Below are 25,769 nucleotides of genomic sequence, written 5' to 3'. Positions count from 1 at the left end.
AATTAATTAGAGCCTGTGTATAAATCGGGACGCGCGCCCTGATATATCTGTCAAGTCTGGTGAGAATATAGAAGGATACTGGTATACTAAATAACTTACAGGGGACTGTAGTCTCCAGCTAGCTGTATTTGTATAGTCTGTAGAAAGATATATAGCCATCTACCTGAGTAGTTGGAGAGGAGTGGCAAACTGTCTATAAACGATGATGAACTCTTATATACTGAGCTCTTGCTGAAAGTTCCGCGAACACTAGGAGAGAGGGCTGGAACTGGGAGTGACGAGCCTGCCCCGAAGGCTGCCGGCTCTCGGGAAGTGTGGGAAACCTCGGCTACGCGGAGCTGGAGCTGTGTACTCTTCAGCTTTGCAGCCTGCCAGCTTTCCCCGCCACCACCACACGTCGTCTCCAATCACAAGGAGGAGTTAGAACTGACAGTTCAGGTCAGTCTCTGGCCTCCAATCAGCTCAATCAGAGCCGAGATCAGCGAAAGCGGCCGCATGGCCCTACCAACTCTAGACTCTCCCAGGGTATAAATCCGCAGGTCCTGACCTCAGAGCTTCTCAAAGTCTAGAGCCCACAGTGATGACAGCTTTGGATCTCACACATGGTAAGTGATTGGCCATTATTGGAGGCGATTAGCCACGCGTTGGACGCCATATCGTCAGGGGCCGATTCAGACCTGAAAGGTGTGCAGAATACTCCATATGGGCTATAGATCCAGCATACAGCTACTTGACTTGACGATCAAAAGTACCCCAGCGCGTATCTATAATTGTACACATTGCTCATGCAAGTATTATTCAACACCCCGGGCGGCCTCATGCTTACCCTCCCCAGACTACTTTCAGCCCTCCCGAGACGTTGCACCTTATCTGCGGCAGCCGCAAACATCTCTGTGAGCTATTTGGTATGCTGGTTTCGACCGGCCTCGACCGGGAGATTCTGGAGTTCATTGAGAACCCAGATCCAGTTGCTGCAGTGAGCCGCAGCGTCCAAGACAATATACGTGTTGCTTGCATACATTGTCGATCGCGAAAGGTACGGCTGTTCCTATTCCGTGGTCCGTGCCCGCAACCACGGGTTGATAATCGTCTTCCTCTCCAGTGTGCCGTGTCATTGAGCCCTAACAAAGTAGAATTATAGGTGCGTTGTTCAGGAGACCGCAAGAGATTCTACAGATGCGAGGCGATAGGATTGGAGTGTATTTAACCCGAGAGTCACGGGCATAACAAGCGACAGGACACCAACAAAGGCTCGCGGGCAGTACGTAACCGAACAGCTTGGTGTACTGTACTTAACTACAGGAGTCGCTAATGCACTACATCGGACCAGGCTATTCGGCATAACAACAGCGTCTCCATTCGGACTGTATTCGCTGTAGCAGACAACCAGGGAAAATCCAGCCAAGATTTATCCTTGGATGATTTGGACTGCAATAAGTTCAACGATGGCTGTATCGACGAGTCGCTGTTTATGCCATGGATCATGGATACTCCCATGCAGCAAAACTCACCTGGTAGATCCAGATCAAGCAGTGGCGGTATTCAATCCCGTGAGCCCTTTGGTTTCTGTTTGCTCTAGGTATCCTTGGCTGACATAGATGATAGCTGCTGCTGACTTGGCAGTAAGGAGGCCTCCCTTTTCAGCAAGAAGGCGCAGTGCTACAGAGGCTGCGCAGGACCAGCTCCCGGGAATTCCAACGGCCGATCCCTTGTTTGTTGCGTCGCTACTCGGGCCGTAGAATAGCAGCAGCACAGGTGATGCCGAATGTTGGCAAGGTGTTTACCTGAGTCAAGATGATATTGTTTGGACGACGACTACCGGTGTACATGTGAAGATGGGCTTGATATCTGAAATGCTGCCTGTTGAACCCTTGGGTGAGACACGTACAGAGTCCGACAACTGTTGTCTGTTAAATTCCGTCTCCTTTCTCGAACGGCTGTCGTCCAAAAGCTCTTCGCGCGAGGACCGCCTTGATCTGCTCCTCGCTGACCTGCGCAACTCGATTGAGACTCTGGCCGTGTTCATCTCATGCGACAGATGTGCGACCCGAGAAGAGCAGAACATGCTGCTTGCCATGGCGGCTAGACAGATCGGAGTCATCTGCGGCAGGATGGCCAACTGTTGCAAGGCGATGCATCAGGGTAGTCTGAGCGATACAGGCTCCTCGCAGCGGGGAAGTGAGCCTGTCCCCCGATTACAGTTGATGTTTCGGTTGCCACGTATCGCGCCAACCGACGTGAGAAGCTACACCTGCTCTGCAGCCTTGTGGCGTTGCAGATACTGGATTTCCAAAGGCAAATCAATATAATCAAGTCTCGATATCGCAATCGGCCAAATAAAGGGCAATTAGAGGCCCTCAGTGAGGCAGAGAATTATGTCAAGTTGGCGCAGGTTTTGCTCAGCAGTGATTAATGACACGATTAGATAGCGAAGATAAAGGGAGGTGACGCACGAACTCATGCTACCCTACGCAGTCTTCCACGACCGATGTAGCCCTCTAGTGTTTCCCTCATCCGTCTGGCGGAGGGAACAGCCAAGCCTTGTCGTAGTGAGCTTGTTTGGCCTCCCGCCGCGGCGTCAGGGCCTGGGCTAACGGATCGACGAGTTGTGGATAAGCATAGAGCTACGGGTGTGCAACTATTTCATGCATCAATTAGAGGTGTCTTGCGCTATGTAGAGCCGACAGAAGGAGAAAACCAACAGCCATTCCCAGACGTGGAATGATACCAGCGATGACTTACAATACAGATGTAGTGTAGGCATAGTTTATCGCAGGGAGCCCTGAATAGACTGAGAAATGGCGCATCCATTCTCCAGAGAGATCGGGTGAGAACGGGCTGGCGGAGGAAAGCGGAACCTGACCGAGGATTTTAAACCCAGAGCTGGCGGTGATCCTGTTCCGGTAACCCGCTGGTAACATCGGGGGATCCCGCGGCAGACAAAGAGGTCAATTCGCATGTGCAAGTCCAATGGGTGCCGAGATCAAGTGAAGGGGTACTTTTCCGCCTAACCTGGACGACGGGAGAAGATACTCTGCACATTCTGAGATACATCCGACTGTACTTTTCATCCTGTGCCATCTCGAAGAAACCCTGGTCAAGATGTCTCGACCTGGCACTCCCTCGATGCTATTTTTCGACGTCTTGGGCACAGTCGTTGAATGGAGATTCTGCATTGCGAACCAGCTGAAGGCTGCAGCAGAAAGGGCCCTGCAAGACCAGGCTCGCGAGATTGCTGTGGATGTGCGAGGCCGTGTCTCCGACCTAGCGCCCTCGACATGGAATGAAATCACAGACGAGTGGCACCGCTCGTATATGAACTTCGGACGCACCTTTGATCCATCCAAGCCCTTTGTCCCTGTAGACGAGCACAACCGCGTCTCTCTGGGCAATATCCTCACCGACAGGCGTCTGCGGGATCTTTTCAATGACGACGATCTCCAACACTTGACCCTCTGTTGGCATCGCCTCGATCCGTACGCAGACAGTGTTCAAGGCCTTGCGCTGCTCAACACCAAATTTCCGACTTCCACGTTGTCCAACGGTAATGTCAAACTTCTCGAAGATCTAGTGGGGCACGGTTCTTTGCCTTTCAAGCATATAAGCAGTGCAGAGCACTTCAATGCTTACAAGCCAGCGCCAGAAGTCTATCATGCCGCTGCGCGCAGGTTCGGGTTAGAGACCTCGCAGTGTTGCCTTGTCGCTGCCCATCTTCACGACCTGCAAGCCGCCAAAAAGTGCAGGTTCCAGACAATTTATATCGAGCGACCTTTGGAAGAAGCTTGGGATGCGGAACGCGTTGCCCAAGCTAAAGAAGAGGGATTTGTTGATTACTGGATCGGCATCGAGGGATCAGGTCTTTTGGACGTTGCTCGGTATTTTGGAATAGAGAAAGACGTGTAGGTTCATGTGTTCGCCTACAACACACCCTTTGTGCGCTGGTTAGAATCATAGTTGTTTTCTAGTTTTATCGCCGCTCTTCCGCGCAGTAGACAGTATGGATATCAAACCAGCACGGCAATCTATTCTTGTCCCTCCGCTTGCCGTTGTCATGCACGAGAGTAGACCTTTATAACCATGTTAGGTCAACACGCCTAGCCATGGTAGCATTTGGACTTGCAAGACAGTTTTCAAGAAGGTGGCCAGTATGAAATTTGTGTGAGGTCCTCGTCTCCATAATTGCCGGCGAAATTTGCTTGTCGTAAGTTGGTTATCCCACAAAGCTACTAGTGCTGACGTATCGTGGTCTCACAGGACTGGAAGTCAATATGTGGCGCTATTAGTCACTCTGTATTTTGCCAATATACTTTTCTTTATCAAACAAACCTTGCCTGGGCGACGCGTCCTGAGCGCATCAGTAATTCAATGAGAGCCAATATTCCGGTAAATGTTATCCAATGAAGACCGAGTGCTTTTTCGGCAGCAAGATGATATGCTAATGAGAAAGATGCTTTACGGGAATATCAAAACCGGAAAAGTCATACAACAAGCAAAATGTGTTGAGGCACTTTGACCGTTGCATGGCATCACCTGAATCTCTGTCAACTGGCACCGTCTTTCTGGTGCCATCAAAGTTGATCTAGATGTCTTGTATGGTGCAATGTTGCCGTAGAAGATCCCGTTGGACTGGTGGGAAAATGCGGCTCTTCAAGATGGACGATGAATTCCACTAGAAAGGTATCTTTATCATTTATACTTTACTTAGAGATCAGACCCCTCATCGGGGCAGCTTGATACGTGAAGCTTTCTTTAGATCAAGAACTATATCTTCTGGTTATCCGATGCTTGGTTGGTATGCTATTGAATTCCGGGTGGTGCGGTCCTACTATTATCGCTATACAATTATTATGCAAACGAGTATATCTATTTCAATTCATACAGATATCATTCCTAATGGTCAGGTACTGAGTCATACTAAACAGCCGCAGCCGCAATCGCAGCCGCACGACGCTCGGACCGCCATGCGTGAAGGCCTTCGCTTTCGGCGTTTGGCCCAATGACAACTCACGTCACCTGAATCCCTGCCTGGTGGTGGGCCTTTTATTGCGTCGAGTCACATCAACTTGGAGGGGTTTCCTCCTCCATCCACCCATCACCCCGTCCCAAGTCTTCGCCATGGCTGAGCTCATAACCCGTAATGGCGATCCCTTTGACCGTACACTCTTTGAGTCGCTATTAAAGGGCCGACTTTTCTATACAGAATCTTTCGAAATCTATCGAACCTCTGGAAATCTTAAAGGTGATAGCAGGGGTCTCTACGATTATGGACCTCCCGGATGTGCGCTCCAGTCGAACATTGTGGACTTATGGCGGAAGCACTTCGTCCTACAGGAGGATATGCTAGAACTTGATTGCACTATTCTCACGCCGGAAGAGGTCTTCAAGACAAGCGGTCATGTTGATAAGTTCGAGGACTGGATGTGCAAGGATTCGAAAAAAGGGGATTTTCTACGTGCCGACCACCTCATCGAGGCTGTCCTTGGGGCAAGACTAAAAGGAGACAAAGCAGCTAGAGGAATTGCTGGTGAGGGTGATAACGCCGATAGCTCAGGCAAAAAGAAAAAGAAGGGTCCCAAAGTGAGCGACATCAAGGCGATGAAACTGGAGGACTCTGTTGTGGCAGAATACGAGGAAGTGCTTGCCAAGGTATATATGCATGGAGAAGCCCTTACCACTCACATCCAATGCTTATCGTGAACTTCCTAGATTGATAATTACGATGGACCTGAGCTCGGCCAATTGATTGGAAAGTATGACATTCGAAACCCGGATGGGGACACACCGGTTTCGCCACCGGTTCCCTTCAACTTGATGTTTAAGACAACAGTGGGTCCCAGCAGTGCTTCCCCGGGATACCTCCGACCAGAGACAGCCCAAGGCCAGTTCCTAAACTTCAAGAAACTCCTGGACTACAACCAGAACTCGATGCCATTTGCGTCTGCCTCAATTGGAAAATCGTTCCGCAATGAGATTTCCCCTCGTTCTGGCCTCCTCCGCGTCAGAGAATTTTTGATGGCTGAGATAGAGCATTTTGTCGATCCAGAAGGCGGCAAGAGGCATCCCAAATTTGACTTGGTCAAAGATCTACAGCTCAGCTTCCTCGATCGCGCAACCCAGCTGGGCGGTAAGACCAGTCTCCAAAAAGCCACGATCGGAGAGGCAGTGGCCAGTAGAATGGTAGACAATGAAACACTGGGATACTTCCTAGGCCGCATCTATCTCTTCCTGCTCAAGATCGGCGTCGATGCGAATAAAGTCCGATTCCGCCAACACATGGCAAACGAGATGGCCCATTATGCTACTGACTGCTGGGACGCCGAGCTCCAGACCACCTACGGTTGGATTGAATGTGTCGGATGTGCGGATCGCAGCGCCTACGATCTGACCGTTCATTCTAAGAAAACTGAAGAGCCACTTGTCGTCCGTGAATCCCGGCGTGAGCCACTGAAAGTTGAAGAATGGCAAATTGACATCAACAAGCCCAAGCTGGGACCACTCTTCAAGAAGAACGCTAAGGCTGTTGAAGCGGCGCTCATCTCGCTCTCCCAGTCTGAGCGGGAGTCTCTAGCTACGACTTTAGAAGAAAAGGGTGTCGTTTCTGTCACGGTCCCCGAGATGGCAAAACAAGTTGATGTTACCAAAGACTTGATCAGTATCGTCAAGCGGATTAGAATTGAAAACATCCGCGAATACATTCCTAACGTTATCGAGCCCTCATTCGGCATCGGGCGGATTTTCTACAGTCTGCTAGAGCATGTTTACTGGCATCGGGCTAACGATCCTGCGCGTGGTGTCTGTCACTCCTGCTTCTGACTTCTGCTGGACTATCTCCTTGTCCAGTTTAATCTATATGAACTAATGTGTTATATCAGGTTCTATCCCTTCCCATCTCGGTGGCACCCACAAAAGTTCTCATCGTCCCGCTCTCCACTCATCAAGACTTTGTTCCCCTAACAAAGAAAATTACTGAGGATCTCCGTGAACTGGGCATATCTTGCCGCGCTGATGAGTCTTCTGCAAGCATTGGAAAGAGGTATGCCCGCAACGATGAACTGGGTATTCCGCTCGGTGTAACGATCGACTTCGATTCTGTGAAGGATGGAACGATCACGCTGCGTGAGCGTGACAGTACCAAGCAAGTCCGCGCCTCTAAAGAGGAAGTTTTCGGTGCTATCGAGTATCTCATTAGCGGTAAAGAGAAGTGGGGGGATGTCTTTGCGCGACTTCCTGAGTTTTTGGGTCAGAGTGGGGATGACTGAATCTGCGCTTCATGTACTCTCATATGCATAGCATACTTGTGAGTCTCTCTCGTGGGTATTCAGGAAGTCATTCATGACGCTGACGTTCGCCTTTGGGTTACTTGCTCACGTATAGATCCACACGACCCGGCCAACAACCATACTCTCGCTTCGTCCCATCCACCACCTACTTACTGGCTTTTCCCGATTCCATTCTGCTACCAGCGACGAGGTTATCAGAGAGGTAGAGACAAAAAGAGAAAGCAAAAACATACAACAGAAGGGATTCGCTGGTGGTCACCCACCCAACTACTAACCTCCCGGCGTGTGGCTTAAGTACGGCTGAGCGGACGGGAAGCCCTGTTTTCCACACCCTATGGTCGTATGTGCTTGTTTACAGCTTCTAGAGCCTTATATCCTCTCCTTTGGTATTCTCGTGATCTCCAATAATATCGTCTTCCAAGCGCCCAGTGTCTCCAGATCCCGGAAGGGTCTCATCGGCAGAACCAGTGGTAGCACCAGCCATCTCCTGGACGCGACGTCCACCCTTCCTTCGAATGCATTAATTATGCCATATTTTTGTTTCTCAAACTTTCTACTTCGTCATCTTCAAGACGCCCAATGCTGTCGGAATCCGGAAAAGTTTACTTATGACCATCACTGGTACCCCGGGTAATCTTCAGCCCAAGTGCTTCATCATCTCAATTGGCATTAGTCTCTGTAGGCACTATAAGCCGCAAAGTCTTTCCCTTATAAATGCTTAATCGAGCGATGAACTCCTCGTGCTCTGCCTTTCCACGCGACGATAGGCCAGGTGGCCCTACTTGTCTAGCCGGGTTATTCGGAGTATATGATTGAAGGGACAGCCCCACGTCAACCCACTGGCATCAACTTGGCTCCTCACTTTGCACCAGGTGTCTCCCATGCTGTGTTTCGTGGGTACATCAAGATGGAGCCCAACAACGTGAGGGATTGGCAGTCTGTGATAGACTGGAACAAGGCAGAACCCCAGTGGAAGATTTTGATAAACACACGGCGACCCCCAGAGGCCTCAAGGCCAAAGAAAAATTGATATCGTAGGGTAGATCCACGAAGGTCTTTAGGAGGTGGGCGTGCGGAGGTAGTCGAAAGGAAAAAGAGATAAGGGGCGAAAGAACAAGCAGATATGTACTTAGAAAAATAGGGCTGCACTGAAAACGCTATAAAAGGGGGAAGGCAGTCACAAAGACAAGTTACTTCGGTATGATGACAACCAAGTGAAGGCACTCGTAAACAGGCAATATGATTGAAGAGACACGATGATTGAGGGCAAGATTGGCTGGTGATGGAAGAAAAAGAACAAAAGATGAGATTACCTGCTATCAGCGCTGACATCCACGATGTCATCAACGATTCTATTACGGCTGGTACAATCTCTATCGCTGAGTTCCTACTGAGACCTGACACCCAATTGTCCTGCCACTGACCGGTGGCAGCATTAAGGACTTTCGGGCGTCTTTAAATGGCTTGCACCGTTGCGTTGAGAAGACTTGCTCGGTATGATTGATCCGACTATATATCTATCGCATCCCTAGGAAATACTGCCGACCTCCATTCGCACATCGAATTTCTGCGTCACGCGTGCACATATCATATGGCAGGGCGGACGAGTCGGCCTGGCTGACAAAAATAGAGCCTTCATGTAAACGCACGGGACGATGTCTCAACTCGGATGAATGGATAGGTAGCCACATAAATTATGTCGAAAGCAACATTGAGGAAATGTGGAAGTAGCGTTTGTGGGTGCTATAAGATGAAAATAGAAAAAGAAAAAAGAACGACCGAGACGTGACTCGAACACGCAACCACTGCCACATCCACTACCGGAAGGCAGCGCGCTACCATTGCGCCACCCGGCCGCTTTTGATGCTAATGAAGCAAAGCTTTTGCATTATAGTCCAAGACAGTATATGACCTGTCAGAAGAAGATAAAGAGTTCGGAGATCCTCACTATACACATTAATGTGTGGCAGTGGTATACTTGCTATTCAAAAGAATATAACTCTATGTCTCTCACAGCACCATGTTTGACTTTTGACTACTAGGCATGTTGTGATGAAGATTATGTTGGGTCGAGATTGAGATTAGTGAATAGTGTCGCCATGGCCGTGCTACTCGGTCGGTCCGAATATATAATGGGCAGTCGAAGTACTAAGTAGTAGTACATGTCAGTCTACCAAACTCACGATCACTAGTAGTACCGAGTAGTCCTGCCATCCTCGCTTTAAAATGTTCACTTTTTTTTTTTTTTTTTTTTTTTTCTTCTTTTGCTGGGCCTCGCCAAGCCTTTTCAACCTACCAGGGTTGGCTGGCCTTCGTGTCGCGAGCTAATATGGATGGTCTTCCATGCATCTCCCTACTTTTAGCATGCCGTAGTGAGTTCCACAAGAATCCTGTCTTTTTTTTTTCATGAAAACCCAAAGCTTAGAAAATAGCCAATATCTGATTAGAGATTAAAGGCTACTATTGGCAAGGACCTTCACCCGCACACAACCGGTAGACCTGAAATTCATAAAGCTTAGCATAAGCATTATCTCGGCTTCAAGCCTAACCGTATCTCGTTGTAAATCAGTGAATCATATCCCTCCCTGAAAAAGTATGAGTATGGCCATATAGCCTCAAGTAGCTGACTTCTCCCTGGTCAGAGGCCGTTTGTAACCAGTAATGACTAAGAAGGCAACAGGTCGCATCGTATCATTTATCAGTAACACAAACGGAGTGAGCCGACAGGAAAAGTTCAAAAGGCCAGAAGTCTGGAGTCTAGAACTTTGCTGCATTCACTTTCACACCTTGGCCACTAGCTCAACTAGTAATCCTTGTTTACTCCCCCCTCATCCCAAAACTCCTCGTCAACACCATCCATCACAACTCCATCACTTCTTTACACCTTTCCCCTCATACATCAAACCCACAACAATCCTATCACCAATAATACTTTTTCCTAAGCCAAAATGACTAGTAGCGAAGAACACCACGAAGAGACTGGCCGTATGTACCATAACCTCCACCAAAGGCACGATCATACTAACACCAAGACAGAGTTTGGCACTGTCCCCATCTCCATCGACACTCTGAAAGAATTCTACATGGGTGTCCTCGCTAAGATGAAAGAAAGATACCATAAGCTTCCCAAGGCTCTCGCCGTTGAGCTCAAGCTCAAAGATAATTCCGGAGAAGGCCGCTTTTCCCTGGAATTCCTCGTTAGTTACACACCTGTTACCCATGAGAATATTCAAGTCTGACAGCATGGATGTGTTAGTTGAGTGCCACTGAGGAGACCACCGCAGAACAGAGATCCACTACCTTTTCCACCATTCTTCATACGATGTCGGAAGAGTCGAAGTTTGAAGGACTGAACATGGACATTCGCGTCAAGTGTATCACTGTCTGAGATGAGATGTGACAGATGGGTTGATGAGGCGGGCTTCATCTACTAAATCGATCAGCGACAATCATGTTTCTGTGGGCTTGTGCAAACCCAGATATCAAAAATCTGGTCCACAATAATTACTGGGCTATGGCAGAGAATGGTTTTGTCTTGTGAGGATTGTGGAAGCTCTAGGATGCAGGTCATAAAAGTGTTAGGAATAATCTGCAATGTCATATGCTGTCTCTAGCTTGAAGCACAGTCTACTTGATGGAACAAGTCAATTCTCTTCCCAGGCCCCAATTATTCATAGAATGAAATATCGGCTAGTTTTATGGATGCAGGAATGGATAATCACAACATCTCATCGAATATACTACGCGGCAACGGGATGCCGATATACTACTCTTAAACCAACCGGATCGATCCCGTTGTTGCAGTCGGAATATCCAACCAGATGAATCACCAGCAACCACCCATACATTCATGCCTAGACAACTCATATAGCACCGATACTGCTAATACACCCAACTAGGTACATCAGAGTAGTAATCCGACGGTAGACAGAAGATTAACCGAAACACCCTCATTCAATAGCCTGTAAGGGAACTTATCTGTGGGATTTAGAACACTATTGTTGTTTTAAAATTCCTAAGGATCTGAACTCATTCTAGTGCAGTAGAGCGGCATAGGCTGGGGATCAATGTGTCGTCACTCGCCTGATGAGGTGTTATGCTGTTCCATTCACTTTGTGGGTAGAAGTTTAATTGCGACCGACAAAGGACTTCGAACATTGTAGCTAGAGAAGAAAACAAAACAAGTTTTACTAGAAAATTGCTAATAAAATACGATTAAAGCTTGGCGAAAGGTAAAGCGCCAGGAAAAGGGAAAAAATAAAAAGAAATGAGATAGCATGTCCTGGTTTCGATCCAGGGACCTCCGGGTTATGAGCCCGGCGCTCTTCCCCTGAGCTAACATGCTGGGTGTATGAGGAGTGTGCACTTTTTTAACATTATGAAGCAGGCTCAAAAAAACTCAGCACTCTACTGAGAGATCTGCCAACAGCTTAAGTATATTCGCTAGAGGTTGGTCAAGGATGGGTGAGAGAAAATCAGGTGATCGCGGATATATATCTGCTTGGCTCTTTATGATAATAACCCATGGTCTTAAGACTAGAGTTATTATCACATCTCTTGGCATCCCCCACTGGAGCATTTCTCTTGCCTTGACAGGAGTGCCACTGGCCTTCCACAGGAGATCAAGATGCATTCGAACATGTCATATATGCCATTACTCCGATTCAAGATCGATGTTTAGGATTCCCCTGTCTATAGTATCACAGACGGGAGTAGTAAAAGGTTCTAGGAATTTGGGATTATGCACAGCACAAGTTATATTCATGTGGCATTGCCGAAGTAGGAGTTCTAAGTAGGGCTGTTCGATCCCACAAGCGTGATTTCATAAAATATCAGGTAATAAGCTATTACACGGGACAAAGCTTCAATGAAGAAAACAAGACTGTTAACTAACTTACTGATTTGAGTTCATACACGAGACCAAAACTGCAGACATACCGCACTGATAAATCTTGATGGGCACTATAACAGCAAATTTCACAAACTTCGCAGAGAACATAGGACAATGACAGAGCAGAAATATTTGTAAAACATCATACTAATCAAAGCAAAAAAAAAAAAAAAAAACAAAATCATCTACGCTCATCCTTGACCGTGTGTTTCTCGATCTTGACATACTGGCGTTTTCCGTCTCTGTCGAGGTAGGGCCCATGCTGGTGGTCTTCATACAATGCCACATAGTGCCGCGCACCTGCCTCAGCGTAATAATAATGGCCTCCTTGATCTTGATGCACGGTCACAATTTGATGACTTAAGGATCTGTTAGACTGACTTTGGCGCGGGTCATTTACGCTCAAGTCTCTTGTAGCTGTCAGTATGTCTCTCATCCGAGACCGAGACCGCGTGTTGTGTACATTATGAGTCTGTTGTCGAGGAGGTCGAAGCTGTGAGGCAGGAGCCTGGCTGATTGCTTGGTGAGCCAGTGGCGCGACAGCCCGAGGCTGTGAGGCCCGACTTTGATTAGCCGATTGCGAAGTCGGTTGCGCCGAGTTCTGAGACTGTGATGCATGGCTCTGGCTCGGCATCTGATGCGTTTGTGCTGCCGAGGCCTTTGACTTCGATGACAGGTCTTGACTGGTACCTTGCAGGGTCTGCTGGGTTGACAAATGCGTGGACTGACCCCGTGTTCCTGGTTGAGTGAGTTCCGCCCTTGATCCCGCTCTAGCAGTGCCAGGATCGTCCTCAGAGGAAAGTTCGGGCTGAGATATGTAGTCCTCGTCTTTGTAATCTCTTCTTGTCTTTTTATCGGAAACCCACTTGGTTCTGTCCATAGGGTTATCGCATCTAGGGCCAATAGTCGTCTGCTTTGCTAAGAAAAGAAAACATTCTCGCAGTGACACCTTTTTATGATAGGCAATAGGATGGCTACCTGAAGCGACATGGGTAGAGTTCGACTCAGAGTAAACCACATTCGAATGCCACAGGGCCCATTGGCCTTTCTTCCTCTTGTTGGGATGTGGTCCTTGCTTAAAGAACATTGTCTAATTGTAAGTTGTGAGAAACCCGTATTTTGCTCTTCCCTCCAACATATATGACGATATCTGGCCTGTGCAATGGACGAACCAGTCAGTGGACAGTTTCTGGAAGGAAGGAAAAATAACAAAATTCATATAAGGCAGAAGAGAACCCGAGGATGAAGATAGAAACATACCAATATAGCGCCTCAGAGTCTTCTGGCCGGTCTGATCTACTTGAAGTTGTATGTTGTGCATCCATGGGGTTTTGGCTTCCCCAATTACCTTAAGTTTCCCAGTATCGTCAACAAGAACGATGTCAGGAACCTTCCCCCCTACCTCCGCGTCGGAACAAGTCTTAAAGTCCCCAAATCGTGCATCGAGCCTCATGGTCTGGAATACGGATGTCATGATATGACCCACATTCTGGCCAAAGCGTGCCACAGTGGTATGTTCATCTCCACACAGGAGTTGTTCATGACACGTATTATTGCCGGTTGCATTTCTCGGGGGTTCGTAAGCAAGAACCTCCCTATGAGTTGGCCACTGAATACCTTCGAAAGCTTGGCGCACTTCCTGTTCGAATGTGTTCCAGCGAACAAGAGTGGCGAGGTATTCGATGTTATGGGTGGAGTCGCTTATGGTTCTTCGGTCTCCAATTCGCAACTCTGGGATATGGAATTGAACGAGATCCTCAGCACGGAGCTCCGTGGCTGTTCCTAAGCGATTCATTTGGAACGATCGAGAACCTTCAGGCAAAACTGAGATAGAGAATGTTGAACGTGATTTGAGATGAGAAGGATAGACCCAGGGAGTCAGCTGGGCTTTCATGTTGCTTCTAGTGTGCACGAGCCCCGAGCCCGAAGTTTCATCATGGTTGTAGGGGGTGTGCACAGCAATCTCTCAGGCTCTCAATTCTGGCCTATAAACTCGTCAATGAAGCCAGTACCATGTATGCAGGTATCAGTGGAGTGTGCTCGCTGTTGGAAAAGCATATGAACACGTCACCATTGGCTAGGCGCCTGGATGAACAAGGTGGGACATATGAGCTGGTAGCGCTTGAATAGTATGGACACACATTGTACGCGTTGAGGTCGCAATTATTTCCTATTATAGCCAATACAAACGGCATATACGATACTCCAAGCGCTAGGAAATGGTGCATCGTTGGCTATTGTGCAACTGGTACTTTTAGACTAGGGAGGGATCAGGATTATAGCCTCGATCCTCTGAAGATGTTCGCGCCTAAGTGAAACGCCTTTTACAAGAGGATATTATTGAGCGTATAGTTTCCTTTTTAAAAATAGACCACTTACGCTTCAGTTTGGTGAGATTGGGGTGGAAGTGGGTATATTGTAGCACGGTTACGGAAGCCTACCCCGGATCTGCCATACACTTGAGCTTACCAATTGGTGGAGATGACTATTTCTCCACCGTTCAGCTGTGAACTTCTTAACCGCCCAACCAGTGGTTGGCTAAGAGTAACTTTCAATTGCCGCCGCTTTCAGCGCCCGCTGCGCTCGCGATCAGCTGACCGGGTTGTTAACCGCTGAACATTGCCTCCTTGCCGCTATTTACTCTTTACCACCGCCCCCTACTTCCTTCTCCCTCGTGAGTCGCCAACCTTTTCACCTGCCATTTGCACGACCGCAAAACGACAGCTTGTTTTAATTTCTTTACGCTTCTCCATCCACCTTGTTGGTCGCAAAACTCCCGACAGTCATGAAGATTCCCTCAAACCTCACTTGGTTTGACAATGACGACTACATCGGCCTGAAGCTTACTTTCCCGGCCGGTTCTACTTGGCAGCTAGAAAGAAAGATCAAAGAAAGCGAAGACTTGTACACTCAAAAAACAAGTGAGCTTTATAAGTTTACGTCACAGGCACGAGCTACATTTGTAGCCTACAAAGTTGCCGGGAATGGCCCATCTACTGCAGCTATCAAAATTCACATGCAGTATGTCCGTCCGACACGCAATATATAAATGGCTTTATTCTAATCATGGATGCAGGATTCCATGCTGGGAAACAGTCACCAAGAAGCCATCTGTTCGAGCCAAACAGGCAGATCCTGAGATCCCCTACAGAGGTAGCAGCGAGGTTGAAGCTCTTTCTATTCTGACGAAAGCCAGGTGTTCTAGCGCACCGTATCTAATTGACTGGACGTACCGAAGGCAGAATGAGAGTGAATGGGTCCCTGGTGGTTATATCCATTTCATTGCAATGGAGCTACTGCCAGGGGTAAACGTCTCTTCGATCTTTAACAGTATGGAACGCCGGGAGCGTGACAATTTGCGCAGCGCATTTAAGAAGGCCTGGATGTAGGATTTCAATCCACTAATCATCCCTTGAAAGAAGATGATCTAACTATGGTCAATTTTGCAGTGAATGTGTGTCCTGTGGTGTGGAACATGACGACACTGGCTTACAGAACCTACTCTGGGATAGGGAACGGCACAAATGGTTAGTAACCGACTTTCCGCTCACATAATCTTTGGGGTTGCCGCACTTCCTTGGAACTTATGAATCAGGCACTGAAGTCTTGCTTTATCCAGTTATTTGATCGATTTCGAGCATTTTGATACGCCCAATAGCAAATCTGTGACCTGGCGGGATAGGAACTATCTAGTGTGGAATCTGGCACAAGCACCCAATTTCGCCGACTTCGATGATATGTCGACTTGGATATTATGAAATCCTTCTGAGGATATGATTGCATTTCATAACCACACAATTCACAGCTGTTTCTTCCTCTTTTCTTTTTTTGTGCCCTTTCCAATTCCTTTAGCTAAATCACTTCCTTATTGCCTTATTTCGAAGCCACCTTGTAGTCGTCCTTCTTGTATAAGAATATGTGGTATGTCTTAGTTCGCCGAAAGCGATATTGGCTATGGTATCCGTACTGTACCTACATATACTATCAGACCGTTTACGATCCTGGCACGCCTCTGTTTGTCTTCTAGAATAGAGAACTAGATCATTTGATTGAACTGAAAATGCCCAATGTAACCGAGGGGATTTTGACGTGAGATGCTCTTTAGCATGTAACGCGCACCGCTTTCTCATGACCAGCGAGGTTTCTTTCCAAAAGCTCACAAGCACACTGACCAACCGCTTGAAGATGGTACTGAAGTGGCTGGTTGAGGAAGGGAAATGCTCTTCCAAGAGTAGCTGACTGCGTAGACAATGACATGGCTATGCCATTGAAAAGGTTATATTTGCTAGAGCCGCTTCCTGTACATTTTGACCACGTGAACTTGCTCGTTCAGTGGTGTATATAAGCGCCCCCCCCCCCGGCTCTCCCCTCTTACACACTACAGCCATAAACTACTCTGCGAATCGCTCCAATTTCACCCCTCGACAACCTGCAAGGGCAGTGAATCACCTCCCCCGAAGCCTGGACTTTGACCCATCATGATAATCCCCTCCAACATCATTTGGTTCGATGACGATGATTGGCTGGGCTTAGAACTTTCTTTCCCGGGGGGTACCCGTAGGAAAATCACGACGAAAATTAGGGAGTGCGAAGACCTCTATTCACAACAAGACCATGAAGAGGGTGGGATTGTTTCCGAGGATCGTGCGGTTTTTGTTGCGTCAAAAGTTGCCGGGCAAGCTCCGCCAACCGCAGTACTTAAGATCCATATGCAGTTTGTCCTCTAGATAGTGTGTTGTTTGGGAGTAAGACGACTGAACTGACAGAGAGTATAGGGTACCATGGTGGGGAAGTGCCACTAAGAAGCCGTCTATCCGTGCCCAACAGGCAGTTTCGGAGCCCTCAACAAGGGGCGAAAACGAAGTTGAAGCGCTACGTCTCCTAACAAAAGCAGGATGCTCCAGCACCCCAGCTCTAATTGATTGGATGAATCGCGAACAGACTCAAGATCAATGGATCCCTGGTGGTTACATACATTTTATTGTCATGGAGATGGTACCGGGTGTCGATGTATGCTCTGTTATTGATGATATGGATAGAGGTGAGCGGGATGAGCTGAGGGCAGCCTTCAAGAAATCATGGTTGTGGGTCTCCCAAAATGCCTCTCTCTGCGAAATCTCAACCTAACCCAACTATTACCACAGGGAATGCAATTCTCATGGAATAACAAATCTCGACCGTGGAGCAAAGAACCTTCGGTGGGATGCGGCAAGGAAAAAGTGGTAGTAAGCCTTATATGTGTGGTGTGATCATTAGGGCAGTGGTACCCGGCACTTCGGGACAATACTGACTTCGCGGATATCTCAGTTATATAATCGATTGGGAGAGGCACTGTGCTCCAGAGGAGGATGGGGATTCAACTTGGCGTGATGCCAACTATTTATCGTGGCAGCTGGCATGGAAGGGGCCAAATGGAACACGCAATGACATGTCGACCTGGGAATTTTGAATCAACTAGTACATTACAGTTGACTCATTCATATCTTAAGATGCACTAACAGGCGAGCGAACTCAGAGTTTCCTCTTCAGAAAGGCATTCAATTTGATATGCGGTGGTCCACTCTTTGAAAGCCTGTTCACATGAAACACCCTCCTTGCATTGTAGAGTCAATCAATGACTCTACTTAATACTTACATACCGGACTAAAGACATAATCTATTAAATCAAAACCAGCCACACATCTATCTACTTACCCCCCGTAAGCTTAACATAAGCGGACCCAAACTCCCGTTCCCACTTATCCACAAATTCGCGACTCATACCGGGAGCAATAACCGCATCCCCACGCTCCAACCCCTCCTTAAAGAAATCCATAAATTCCTCCACCGTGAGCGCATTAGGATTCTTATGCTTCTTATTATCATCGGGATCCTCCCGGTCGCGATGCAAATCCGTCCCCACCGACGGCGGCGCAACCTCAACCACCTTAATCTTATCAAACCCGCCGCTCGCCAACTGCGACCGCAGATTCATTGACCAGAAATGCAACCACGCTTTCGTGCCATTATACACAGGATTAATCACCGAGAATGGAACAAATGCCAGAATGGAAGAGACGTTCATGATCATAGCGCTTTCTTTACTTTTGAAGTGCTCCAACAGCCCCAGAGTCAAGTGCATGGGCCCTCGGATGTTGATGTCAATTTCCTGGTCGGCTTTGGCGAGGAACTCAGATGGATCATCTTTTAGGACTTGCAGAGGCCGCTGAACGCCGGCGTTGTTAATCAAACAGTCGAGATCGGGGTGCTTTTTGATCAGGGATTCGATGAATGTCGGTATTTGAGAGGTGACTCCCGTGTCCAAGACGAAGTAATCTGTCGCTCCGATCTCCTTCGCTGTTTCGCGTAGTGTGCTCTCGGTTCGACCAGCAATTATGACTTTCTTGCCCTGTTCGAGGAGATAGGAGGCGATTGCTTTGCCGAGGCCGCCTCCGCCGCCGGTGACGAGGGCGCAGGAGAAATTCAGGTTCGACATGGCTAATAGTTATCTTGAATGATGAGATGCAATGTCAAAAGCTATGTATGAATGAATGGTAGGTAGGGCAGGGATTTGAATGAAGTTGAATTGATCGGTGAACTTGTATTCTACCGATATGATTTCACCGGCTGTGACGTAAGTAGTATTGCTCCAAATTCCAGATTTGGCAAAGATTTTGTGCCTGCCTCGGACTCGGAAGCGGATTGCCGAGTTTTCTCGTAAGCATGGTGGATCGTCCTCCGAGAATCGGTGTGCCTGTCCGAGATCTCGGAAAACTTTGACGCCGGAATTACTCCAGTTTGGGGATCGTATTTGTCAGACATTCCAGGGTCTTTCAGTTCTCTTCTCCAATACTCCAATTATAGGCTTTGTTTATGTGTACGTTTCCGAGTCCAGAGGCATCTTGGCGTCGCGCATCCTTATGGAAAATTGCGGAGACCTGTGAGTCTTCGGTCTTGGTAGAGCAGCGGTAATAGAGCAGGCTGTGTTTACTTGGTAGATGTATGTACCATTCAATTAATAGATATGGGAATCATGACTCTCATAGTGTGCATGGTATATTGAATGCTGTTGGGGGCGAATGTTGATAGGCCTGATTGCACTACTTATGGAGACTTTGAGTGTCACTAAAAGCGGCCGTTGCACCTTGCAGGAGGGCACGATTACGCTGATTTGCTATGTTATATGAGTGGTTTAATGTTGGTTATATTAGTGCTGTGTCGTTGGATACTAACAAAACAGCAGTAAGTATAACCAAGCTTTAATTCTCAACGATCAAGAACGTCGTCGTGAATTAATATCAACTCTCAGTAGAATGGACCTCGAAATCTTCCAAAAACAGCCACTTCCCCTTATTCTTTAATCCAGCTTCCCTCCACTTATCCAATGATCTCTTCGGGAAGAACCAGCCATTATCGCCATCCTCCTCGCCCTTGAAGATGGACAGCATGGTGTGGTCATGAGCAATAAGGACCAGAACCTGCTCACTAGCGTCGAATTCCGCTATTCCATGTACTGACCGACAGCACTCATCAAAGTCATGAGTATAGTCTGGAGCAGGTATGAAGAAAGGGGTGTCGGCACTTCCTGGCTTGGACCCCAGCTGGGCGAATATATGACCAGGACAGACTGTCCCGTACTGCGGATGAGACGGCAAGGGGGAGGGTTGAATGATCTCCGGGATAGGGCTCTGCTTGGAGGGTCGGAACTCACCAGGATGGTGAGCACAGTCCTGGTGGTGTGTTCAGTGAGTTTAGCTGTTTCACTACACAGAGCAGCATAGATAGAAAGTTAAGAAGGAAGACCTACCGCTCCCATCAGAATAAACGAATCTGACTGTACTCTCGCGAGGCCGCACATATGTTCTGGAGTGTGGCCTGGTGTATGCAGCAGATAGAAGCTCCCATCGCCAAACCAGTCGATTGCTTTGAATCTCCCAATCGTAACCTTCCCCGGGTGTTGGTCAAAGTCCATCTCCCGCAGAGACCGTCCTCTCCAGTCGGATGATCTGACTGGCGCATCTGGCTTTTCCGGGTACCCTGGTGCAAATCTGCTGATGAAGGTCGGCCCCACGACCAAGTCTGTAGTACTAGGGAATAATGAAGGGTCACCAATATGGTCAAAATGGTAATGAGACCAAATTATAGCATTTATTTCCTCCAATGGGATGCTATTTTCGACGAGAAGGTCAGAGACGCTGCGGGGAGAGTAGACTTTCCATCCACTTTCTGGGTCCGTGCAAATGTCTCTAAATGGCGGAGCGAGGTTCTGAAAGTCTTTTCGAAGAGAGAGGTCGAACAATAGTCTCTCCCCGGAGGGGTGAGTGATCAGAAAAGAATATGATGGCACCGCCAGTCGGTCATAGCCTGTAATCTTGGGGGTCATGAACTGCTCTGCGGGAAGATCCAGACGTGCACCACTGTGTACCTGATTAGTGATGTAGAAGGATAATAAAGGGTATTTAGAAACCACACGTGTCAATGAGAGAAACCGAGACTGTCTCTGCAGAGGATGGCAACTCAAGTCCTGATTGCGAAGCTGCCATATTGATCCAGCCAGTGTGGTGAACGACCCTGTATAGGCAATTGCTCTGGATGTGTAAAAAAGATAAATCGTCAAATCCTAGAATGCGTAGAACTACCAAAGGATACTAGGATGTGGATAGAACAGCAATGGAAACGATGCAACTGCGGGGTTCGAGAAGTGCGGCGTCATCCTTGCCACTCTCCACCTTACCCCTGGCGCTATAATAGACTTACTATGAGCAAGGAATCCATGCTCGGTGTGGAGATGCAAGAACTTAACTACAGAGGTAAGAGAATCATCTTCAAATTAGTGATTCTGCTACAAAGTCGTATCATTCTGGGGCCATATACGGCAGGTACAATTGTAAAGTTTGGCCTGCAAATTGGAGAAGATGCAGATCGTATACGAACGCTTATAGCCGATTTAGGCTACATAATGCCTGTGAATAAACAATGACTTTGTCACGGTTTAAGCTTAGACAGCCGGTCCCCACGTGTTGGGGAAATTGGTCGTATTATTGTTCGGCTCTCGGCCGATCCTCGAGCTTTCCCTCGGCTATGGCCCCCGAGATTTCTGTAGCTACTCGCGGAGTTCAGGGAAAAGGAGCGCCGAAAGTTTTCCTGGGAAGGATCTACCGACACACAATCAATTTGCAATTGCGATAAATTCTTTTCATAATTAAGTTGCAAATAACTGACTTATCGGTTATCGAACAATTAACTGTAATGCATAATACCATCGGCGTAGTTCCGAAACCACACATTTTGTTTTCTTCCCACCAATTTTGTAGCACCAGATTAAGAAGCATGTACAGGTCAACTAGAATAAGTTTAATCCTCACGAGGACCTCTGATCCGTCATTTGAGGCACCTTTCTATTGGTTTACCAATCACATTCGATTTATGACCCACAAGAAGACCATACCCAATAAATCATTCTAGGGGCTCTGACAATGGGCAACCCTCAAGCTTTAACTGAAAGGAAAATGCGAGATCATTGCAAAAGAGAGAGACAGAGAGAGGAGCCAATTTATCGGCTGTTATCTAATGTCATCATGTAACGATTGACGTGATGAAGTTCATATGTAGTGCCAAGACTGAGACATCAGCACTATCGTGCTTCGCTTTGGGCTTCTGATCATATTGGGACATCATCGCCAGTCATCCGCGACAGATGGCGACATAGTCAAATTTGGGGAGGATGCAGTTGGGGGACAGTCGGAATTTGGATCATATTCTATGTTACCGAGGGAAACTCTGCGCGGGTATTTTGCAGCTGGACATGCGAATAACGGGATATGTGATACTATAATGCGGTGAAGACTGGAAAGAACATGTATTGTCAGAGATGGCATTCGGATCGTTCGGCATACTACCAATTGGAGAAAAGCAAAGATTGCCAGTTCTCGTATTAGATGTACAAAGTTTCTACGTAGCCTATAGACACCCCGGAAAATTGCCCGTAAGCTGCGTAATAATGGTCAGGAGGAGTATAGTGGCTATATGTATTGAAGGCCGGGATATTGTTGTCGTAACCTCAGCCTAGCAATAGTTGCATGACTAACAAAAAGCTTAGAATGCCTGACATGGGACGCCACTACTTGACTGATATAAAGCGTACCTGACTGTTGCTAATTCGAAGCAAATACTTGCAATAGAGTCTCGATGGCTATAATTCAGCTCGATGGCTATAATAATGGCAGTTTTCAAGCCGCGAACCTCTAGCAATGAGACGAGGAGCGCTGAGCTGTCTCTAGGCACTACTTGCAAGATGTCCTAAGACCAATAAGCCAGTAAGGGAGAGCGTATGGCCCAGAAACTGACCTAGTCATAGCAAAGGCATGCCAGATAAAATAGTGCTCCGAGATGAAGGAAGCGCATGGCCTTGATGCGGGTGAGGTATCTTCCGGCCATCCACGAGCACGACCTCTCCCCCTGGTGGCCTCACGGGTTATAAGAGAATGTCTCATTGTACATGCCTGGCTGTTCATCGTATTCTTAAATCTTATTCCGCCTTAGATTGAAGAATGCTGGCCACCTTCCAGTGAAAGATTCCATCTGCTTGTTGTCGATGGAATAGGACATCGGTGACAGAGTTCTAGCTTGCCGTCTTACATTAAGCCCACCCCCCTCCAATAGCGGTATGTACCCAAGCGACGCTCTGTGTCAAGTCATATGCCTCAGGCCGCCACAGATGTGTCCAATCAACCTTGGTTCATGAGGATCTTCAAACCCCGCTTCAAAGTGTCCTGCGAAGCTCCACCTGCAGTCTATGTATCACTAAGTCGCTCCGGGCTGGTATCTCTAAATAGTAGTTGTATCCGAAGTCGAATATACGTGGATCTTTGGAATGGAACAAATTGGTGTGTCGGGAACTCAAAGATACTTTATAAGTGTAAGAAGCAACTCTCTATTGCGTCCTATGATACATTAAACGCTATCACGTAGTATGTCTGGAATTTAGAAGGGAATAGATGTTCGGTTTAGAGCATAATCTGCTTGAAGAAGGGCCGAGTGTGTTGTGTGAAGTCGATATTAGTGATGTCGGAGAGCGACGGTCCTAGCAGGCCCGAGACGTTTAGAGTTAAGCGAACCCGTATCTCGGACCTTAGAATAACCTCCGATGTCCGACTCTTAGCCCCTACAGGAATGAGGGTCCAAATTTGACTCACTACTAAGTTCATGTTGGGCGTGGTACCTGTTGACTGCTTGTGGAGCAAGAGTACGTAACCTTAGACTTGAGTTTCCTCAGAAGCCCTGATGCTGCTGGCCACGGATACAACCCAGGGCATGCAGGAGGAGTTTCCACCCATCTAAATTGGTTTTTTTTTTACACAACGAGCCATATATCGCGCGAAAAGTTCACGCAATTGATGTCGTAGACTTGCTAAACTTGAAACCTGACTTAATACAGGTGACGCCTCCTTAGACAGACCTTGAAGAATAAATGCTTCCAGGTTCGACTTTGGAGATAAATAAGTAGCAAGCGAATCCCGCTGCTTCAGCCATATCCATCCATCATCAGAACATTCCTTTTCTACTTCCCACATTCATTTCCAACATGCTTCCCAAGCTTGCAACTTTAGTGCTTGCGCCCGCATTGGCGAATGGCGTTGCTGTCGCGGCCGAGCCCTTGTATAAGAAGCCCGTCAACATCCCCGGTTACGGCTACGTGCAGGGAAAGGCTGCTGTCAACTCCAGCGTGTCCGAGTACATTTCCAACTGGGAGAACATCTCTTTCTTTGGAGGTATTCCTTTCGGCGCTGATACTTCGGGCGTAAACCGTTGGCGTGATCCCCAGCCTGCTGAGCCCTGGAACGGCACTCTCAATGCAACTGAATTCGGCGCCATCTGCCCTATCACTCTCTCTATCCTGGCGGATTACGCCCAGAGCGAAGATTGCCTCAACCTCAACATCTGGACCCCTGCTACCTCGCCTGACGAGAAGCTTCCTGTGGCCATCTGGAGCTATGGCGCCGGAACGGCACCCCCGCAAACCACCTACAACGGTGCAGGTGTGGCTGACAAGGGGATCATCTTCGTCTCCTACAACTACCGCAACGGTGTGTTTGGCTTCATGGCGCACCCGGAGCTGACTGAGACCAACGGCCGCAACGCCTCAGGCAACTGGGGTGTCCTTGACCAGTATGCAGCGGTCAAATGGGTCCACGAGAACATTGCGGCCTTCGGTGGTGACCCGGATCATATTTCCGTGATCGGCCAGTCGTTCGGCGCTGCGGCCACCTACCACATTGTGAACAGCGAGTTGACTGCTGATCTGGGTATCGTCAACGCTATCTCTGAGTCTGGTGTTCACTCTCCCAATGACCCCAACACTGGTGTCTTCGAGTGCGCCTACACTACCTTGGATGATGCCGAGACCATGGGTGAGGAAATTATTTCCTCCCTTAACGTCAGCTCCATTGCCGAAGCCCGCTCCATTGACACTACCACCCTGCTCGACTCGACCAGCACCTACAGTCTGGAGGTGAAGCCTGTTCTCGACTACTACGCCATCCCGTCCAAGTACATCAACACTCTTGAGAAGGGTGCCGGCAACAAGGTCCCCTACATTACCGGAAACAACGCCAACGAGGATGGAGCCTCCGCCACAGTCAGCACCACCGTCGCGGCATAGAAGTCTTGTCTGAACTCCAGCTACGGTGACTTCGCACCCCGTTTCTGGGCTCTCTAACCCGCCGATAACGACACTCAGGCTGGTGAACAGGAGGACCAGATCGTCCGTGACATGTTCCGCGTCAGTAGCTGGCAGTACATGAACGGCTTCTCCAACTCTGCCGACCAGGTTGACACCTACACCTACTACTGGAACTACGGTAGCGCTGCCCATGCCTCTGAGATTGTCTACGTCTTGAACAACCTGTGGGCCCAGGGTGAGGACTACTCCGAGGAGGACTACTACGTGGCCAATGTCATGAGCAGCTACTGGGCCAACTTCATGAAGACCGGTAACCCCAACACCGGCGGTTCCTACAACAATGGAACCCTCCCTGCCAAGTGGAATGCCAACTCTCCGTCTAAGAACGAGACTTTCTTGGTCGGTGCTGTGTACGAGACCATGGATACTGCTGCGACTGAGCGTGTCCAGTTGATCCTGGATTACTTTGCCGCCCAGACTCCTTACTAGGGCTGTTTTTAGTGCTCGGGTTGGACATCAAGAATCACTTTGTGTAGAACATGTCACCTTGAATCATTTCTTGTATCCATTTCTTTGTCTCCTGTGTTTATGTATCTTTCTTGTCGATCGTTTATACTGTAAGTTGAGCCAATCATTATAATTAATTGGAGATGAATGTCATCGATGCTACAATGAAATGCACGGGTGCCTCTTTTCTTATCAGAGTTCTTCCTTTTAAGCCAGATTGTAGCCCACTCGAATCAAGTCCGTTATAGTAGACATCCCCCAACAATATAGTGGTTTCCCTACCACCTCCAAGTAACGCAGAATATATCCTTTTATTTTATTTTATTTTATTTTATCTTTCTTTCTTTCTTGTTTTGCCATTTTGGCAAACATGGCAGTGATAGTTTTGCCGTGCCCAACTGTAAGCCGCGCCTTCTATGAAGCTTTCTAC

General features: G+C 48.0%; 10 protein-coding genes and 2 non-coding genes across 12 annotated transcripts; 7 read left to right on the top strand and 5 right to left on the bottom strand.

Moving 5' to 3' along the window:
• Nucleotides 1-907: 907 nt before the first annotated feature.
• Nucleotides 908-2,413, top strand: BO79DRAFT_226611 (uncharacterized protein; the record flags this gene model as incomplete). The annotated part of the gene is made up of 6 exons (XM_025683808.1): nucleotides 908-1,036; nucleotides 1,214-1,261; nucleotides 1,331-1,550; nucleotides 1,606-1,711; nucleotides 1,745-2,142; nucleotides 2,202-2,413. 6 exons carry the CDS (start codon nucleotides 908-910, stop codon nucleotides 2,411-2,413), a joined length of 1,113 nt encoding a protein of 370 aa, XP_025541668.1.
• Nucleotides 2,414-2,930: 517 nt separating this feature from the next.
• On the top strand, nucleotides 2,931-3,985 carry BO79DRAFT_208192 (haloacid dehalogenase, type II). Its single transcript, XM_025682337.1, has one exon. The coding sequence runs from the start codon at nucleotides 3,103-3,105 to the stop codon at nucleotides 3,901-3,903; it is 801 nt and encodes a 266-aa protein (XP_025541667.1). The 5' UTR covers nucleotides 2,931-3,102; the 3' UTR covers nucleotides 3,904-3,985.
• Nucleotides 3,986-5,096: 1,111 nt separating this feature from the next.
• Nucleotides 5,097-7,502, top strand: BO79DRAFT_169859 (glycyl-tRNA synthetase). The gene is made up of 4 exons (XM_025679505.1): nucleotides 5,097-5,646; nucleotides 5,707-6,792; nucleotides 6,873-7,297; nucleotides 7,375-7,502. The coding sequence occupies exons 1-3, from the start codon at nucleotides 5,116-5,118 to the stop codon at nucleotides 7,257-7,259; spliced, it is 2,004 nt and encodes a 667-aa protein (XP_025541666.1). The 5' UTR covers nucleotides 5,097-5,115; the 3' UTR covers nucleotides 7,260-7,297; nucleotides 7,375-7,502.
• Nucleotides 7,503-9,055: 1,553 nt separating this feature from the next.
• Nucleotides 9,056-9,136, bottom strand: BO79DRAFT_t76. Its single transcript has one exon. It is a non-coding gene; the product is annotated as a tRNA-Arg (tRNA).
• Nucleotides 9,137-10,195: 1,059 nt separating this feature from the next.
• Nucleotides 10,196-10,690, top strand: BO79DRAFT_286280 (uncharacterized protein). Its single transcript, XM_025688450.1, has 3 exons — nucleotides 10,196-10,265; nucleotides 10,317-10,477; nucleotides 10,537-10,690. The coding sequence occupies exons 1-3, from the start codon at nucleotides 10,229-10,231 to the stop codon at nucleotides 10,666-10,668; spliced, it is 330 nt and encodes a 109-aa protein (XP_025541665.1). The 5' UTR covers nucleotides 10,196-10,228; the 3' UTR covers nucleotides 10,669-10,690.
• Nucleotides 10,691-11,553: 863 nt separating this feature from the next.
• BO79DRAFT_t75 lies at nucleotides 11,554-11,625 on the bottom strand. The gene has a single exon. It is a non-coding gene; the product is annotated as a tRNA-Met (tRNA).
• Nucleotides 11,626-12,068: 443 nt separating this feature from the next.
• Nucleotides 12,069-14,065, bottom strand: BO79DRAFT_280995 (uncharacterized protein; the record flags this gene model as incomplete). The annotated part of the gene is made up of 4 exons (XM_025688118.1): nucleotides 12,069-12,124; nucleotides 12,219-12,242; nucleotides 12,361-13,089; nucleotides 13,432-14,065. 4 exons carry the CDS (start codon nucleotides 14,063-14,065, stop codon nucleotides 12,069-12,071), a joined length of 1,443 nt encoding a protein of 480 aa, XP_025541664.1.
• Nucleotides 14,066-14,831: 766 nt separating this feature from the next.
• On the top strand, nucleotides 14,832-15,974 carry BO79DRAFT_286279 (uncharacterized protein). Its single transcript, XM_025688449.1, has 4 exons — nucleotides 14,832-15,192; nucleotides 15,248-15,556; nucleotides 15,621-15,698; nucleotides 15,791-15,974. The coding sequence occupies exons 1-4, from the start codon at nucleotides 14,957-14,959 to the stop codon at nucleotides 15,927-15,929; spliced, it is 762 nt and encodes a 253-aa protein (XP_025541663.1). The 5' UTR covers nucleotides 14,832-14,956; the 3' UTR covers nucleotides 15,930-15,974.
• Nucleotides 15,975-16,586: 612 nt separating this feature from the next.
• On the top strand, nucleotides 16,587-17,486 carry BO79DRAFT_280991 (uncharacterized protein; the record flags this gene model as incomplete). The annotated part of the gene is made up of 4 exons (XM_025688117.1): nucleotides 16,587-16,885; nucleotides 16,947-17,259; nucleotides 17,316-17,396; nucleotides 17,433-17,486. The coding sequence occupies exons 1-4, from the start codon at nucleotides 16,650-16,652 to the stop codon at nucleotides 17,484-17,486; spliced, it is 684 nt and encodes a 227-aa protein (XP_025541662.1). The 5' UTR covers nucleotides 16,587-16,649.
• A 371-nt stretch (nucleotides 17,487-17,857) lies between these two features.
• On the bottom strand, nucleotides 17,858-18,646 carry BO79DRAFT_280989 (short-chain dehydrogenases/reductase; the record flags this gene model as incomplete). The annotated part of the gene is made up of 1 exon (XM_025688116.1): nucleotides 17,858-18,646. The coding sequence occupies one exon, from the start codon at nucleotides 18,644-18,646 to the stop codon at nucleotides 17,858-17,860; it is 789 nt and encodes a 262-aa protein (XP_025541661.1).
• A 788-nt stretch (nucleotides 18,647-19,434) lies between these two features.
• Nucleotides 19,435-20,808, bottom strand: BO79DRAFT_169852 (MBL fold metallo-hydrolase). Its single transcript, XM_025679504.1, has 3 exons — nucleotides 20,623-20,808; nucleotides 19,958-20,567; nucleotides 19,435-19,880 (listed from the first exon to the last, which is right to left on the bottom strand). The coding sequence occupies exons 1-3, from the start codon at nucleotides 20,691-20,693 to the stop codon at nucleotides 19,449-19,451; spliced, it is 1,113 nt and encodes a 370-aa protein (XP_025541660.1). The 5' UTR covers nucleotides 20,694-20,808; the 3' UTR covers nucleotides 19,435-19,448.
• A 2,926-nt stretch (nucleotides 20,809-23,734) lies between these two features.
• BO79DRAFT_226604 (carboxylesterase) lies at nucleotides 23,735-25,321 on the top strand (the record flags this gene model as incomplete). The annotated part of the gene is made up of 2 exons (XM_025683807.1): nucleotides 23,735-24,799; nucleotides 24,890-25,321. 2 exons carry the CDS (start codon nucleotides 23,735-23,737, stop codon nucleotides 25,319-25,321), a joined length of 1,497 nt encoding a protein of 498 aa, XP_025541659.1.
• Between the last annotated feature and the right edge of the window lie 448 nt (nucleotides 25,322-25,769).

Source organism: Aspergillus costaricaensis (genome assembly GCF_003184835.1).
Source record: "Aspergillus costaricaensis CBS 115574 unplaced genomic scaffold BO79scaffold_9, whole genome shotgun sequence".
Taxonomy (NCBI): Eukaryota; Fungi; Ascomycota; class Eurotiomycetes; order Eurotiales; family Aspergillaceae; genus Aspergillus; species Aspergillus costaricensis.
This window is presented reverse-complemented; position numbering and strand designations above follow the sequence as displayed.

Bases quoted from the DNA above. Each gene is read 5' to 3' on its own strand.
- BO79DRAFT_169859 (XM_025679505.1), top strand. From the start codon at position 5,116: ATGGCTGAGCTCATAACCCGTAATGGCGATCCCTTTGACCGTACACTC. The intron at 5,647-5,706 runs GTATATATGCAT...TGAACTTCCTAG, and splicing joins ACGAGGAAGTGCTTGCCAAG to ATTGATAATTACGATGGACC. The intron at 6,793-6,872 runs GTCTGTCACTCC...GTGTTATATCAG, and splicing joins CTAACGATCCTGCGCGTGGT to GTTCTATCCCTTCCCATCTC.
- BO79DRAFT_169852 (XM_025679504.1), bottom strand. From the start codon at position 20,693: ATGGCAGCTTCGCAATCAGGACTTGAGTTGCCATCCTCTGCAGAGACA. The intron at 20,568-20,622 runs GTGTGGTTTCTA...TCAGGTACACAG, and splicing joins TCGGTTTCTCTCATTGACAC to TGGTGCACGTCTGGATCTTC. The intron at 19,881-19,957 runs GTAGGTCTTCCT...ACACACCACCAG, and splicing joins CGTTTATTCTGATGGGAGCG to GACTGTGCTCACCATCCTGG.
- BO79DRAFT_208192 (XM_025682337.1), top strand. From the start codon at position 3,103: ATGTCTCGACCTGGCACTCCCTCGATGCTATTTTTCGACGTCTTGGGC.
- BO79DRAFT_286280 (XM_025688450.1), top strand. From the start codon at position 10,229: ATGACTAGTAGCGAAGAACACCACGAAGAGACTGGCC. The intron at 10,266-10,316 runs GTATGTACCATA...ACACCAAGACAG, and splicing joins ACACCACGAAGAGACTGGCC to AGTTTGGCACTGTCCCCATC. The intron at 10,478-10,536 runs GTTAGTTACACA...TGGATGTGTTAG, and splicing joins GCTTTTCCCTGGAATTCCTC to TTGAGTGCCACTGAGGAGAC.
- BO79DRAFT_286279 (XM_025688449.1), top strand. From the start codon at position 14,957: ATGAAGATTCCCTCAAACCTCACTTGGTTTGACAATGACGACTACATC. The intron at 15,557-15,620 runs GTAGGATTTCAA...TCAATTTTGCAG, and splicing joins GCATTTAAGAAGGCCTGGAT to TGAATGTGTGTCCTGTGGTG. The intron at 15,699-15,790 runs GTTAGTAACCGA...TGCTTTATCCAG, and splicing joins GATAGGGAACGGCACAAATG to TTATTTGATCGATTTCGAGC.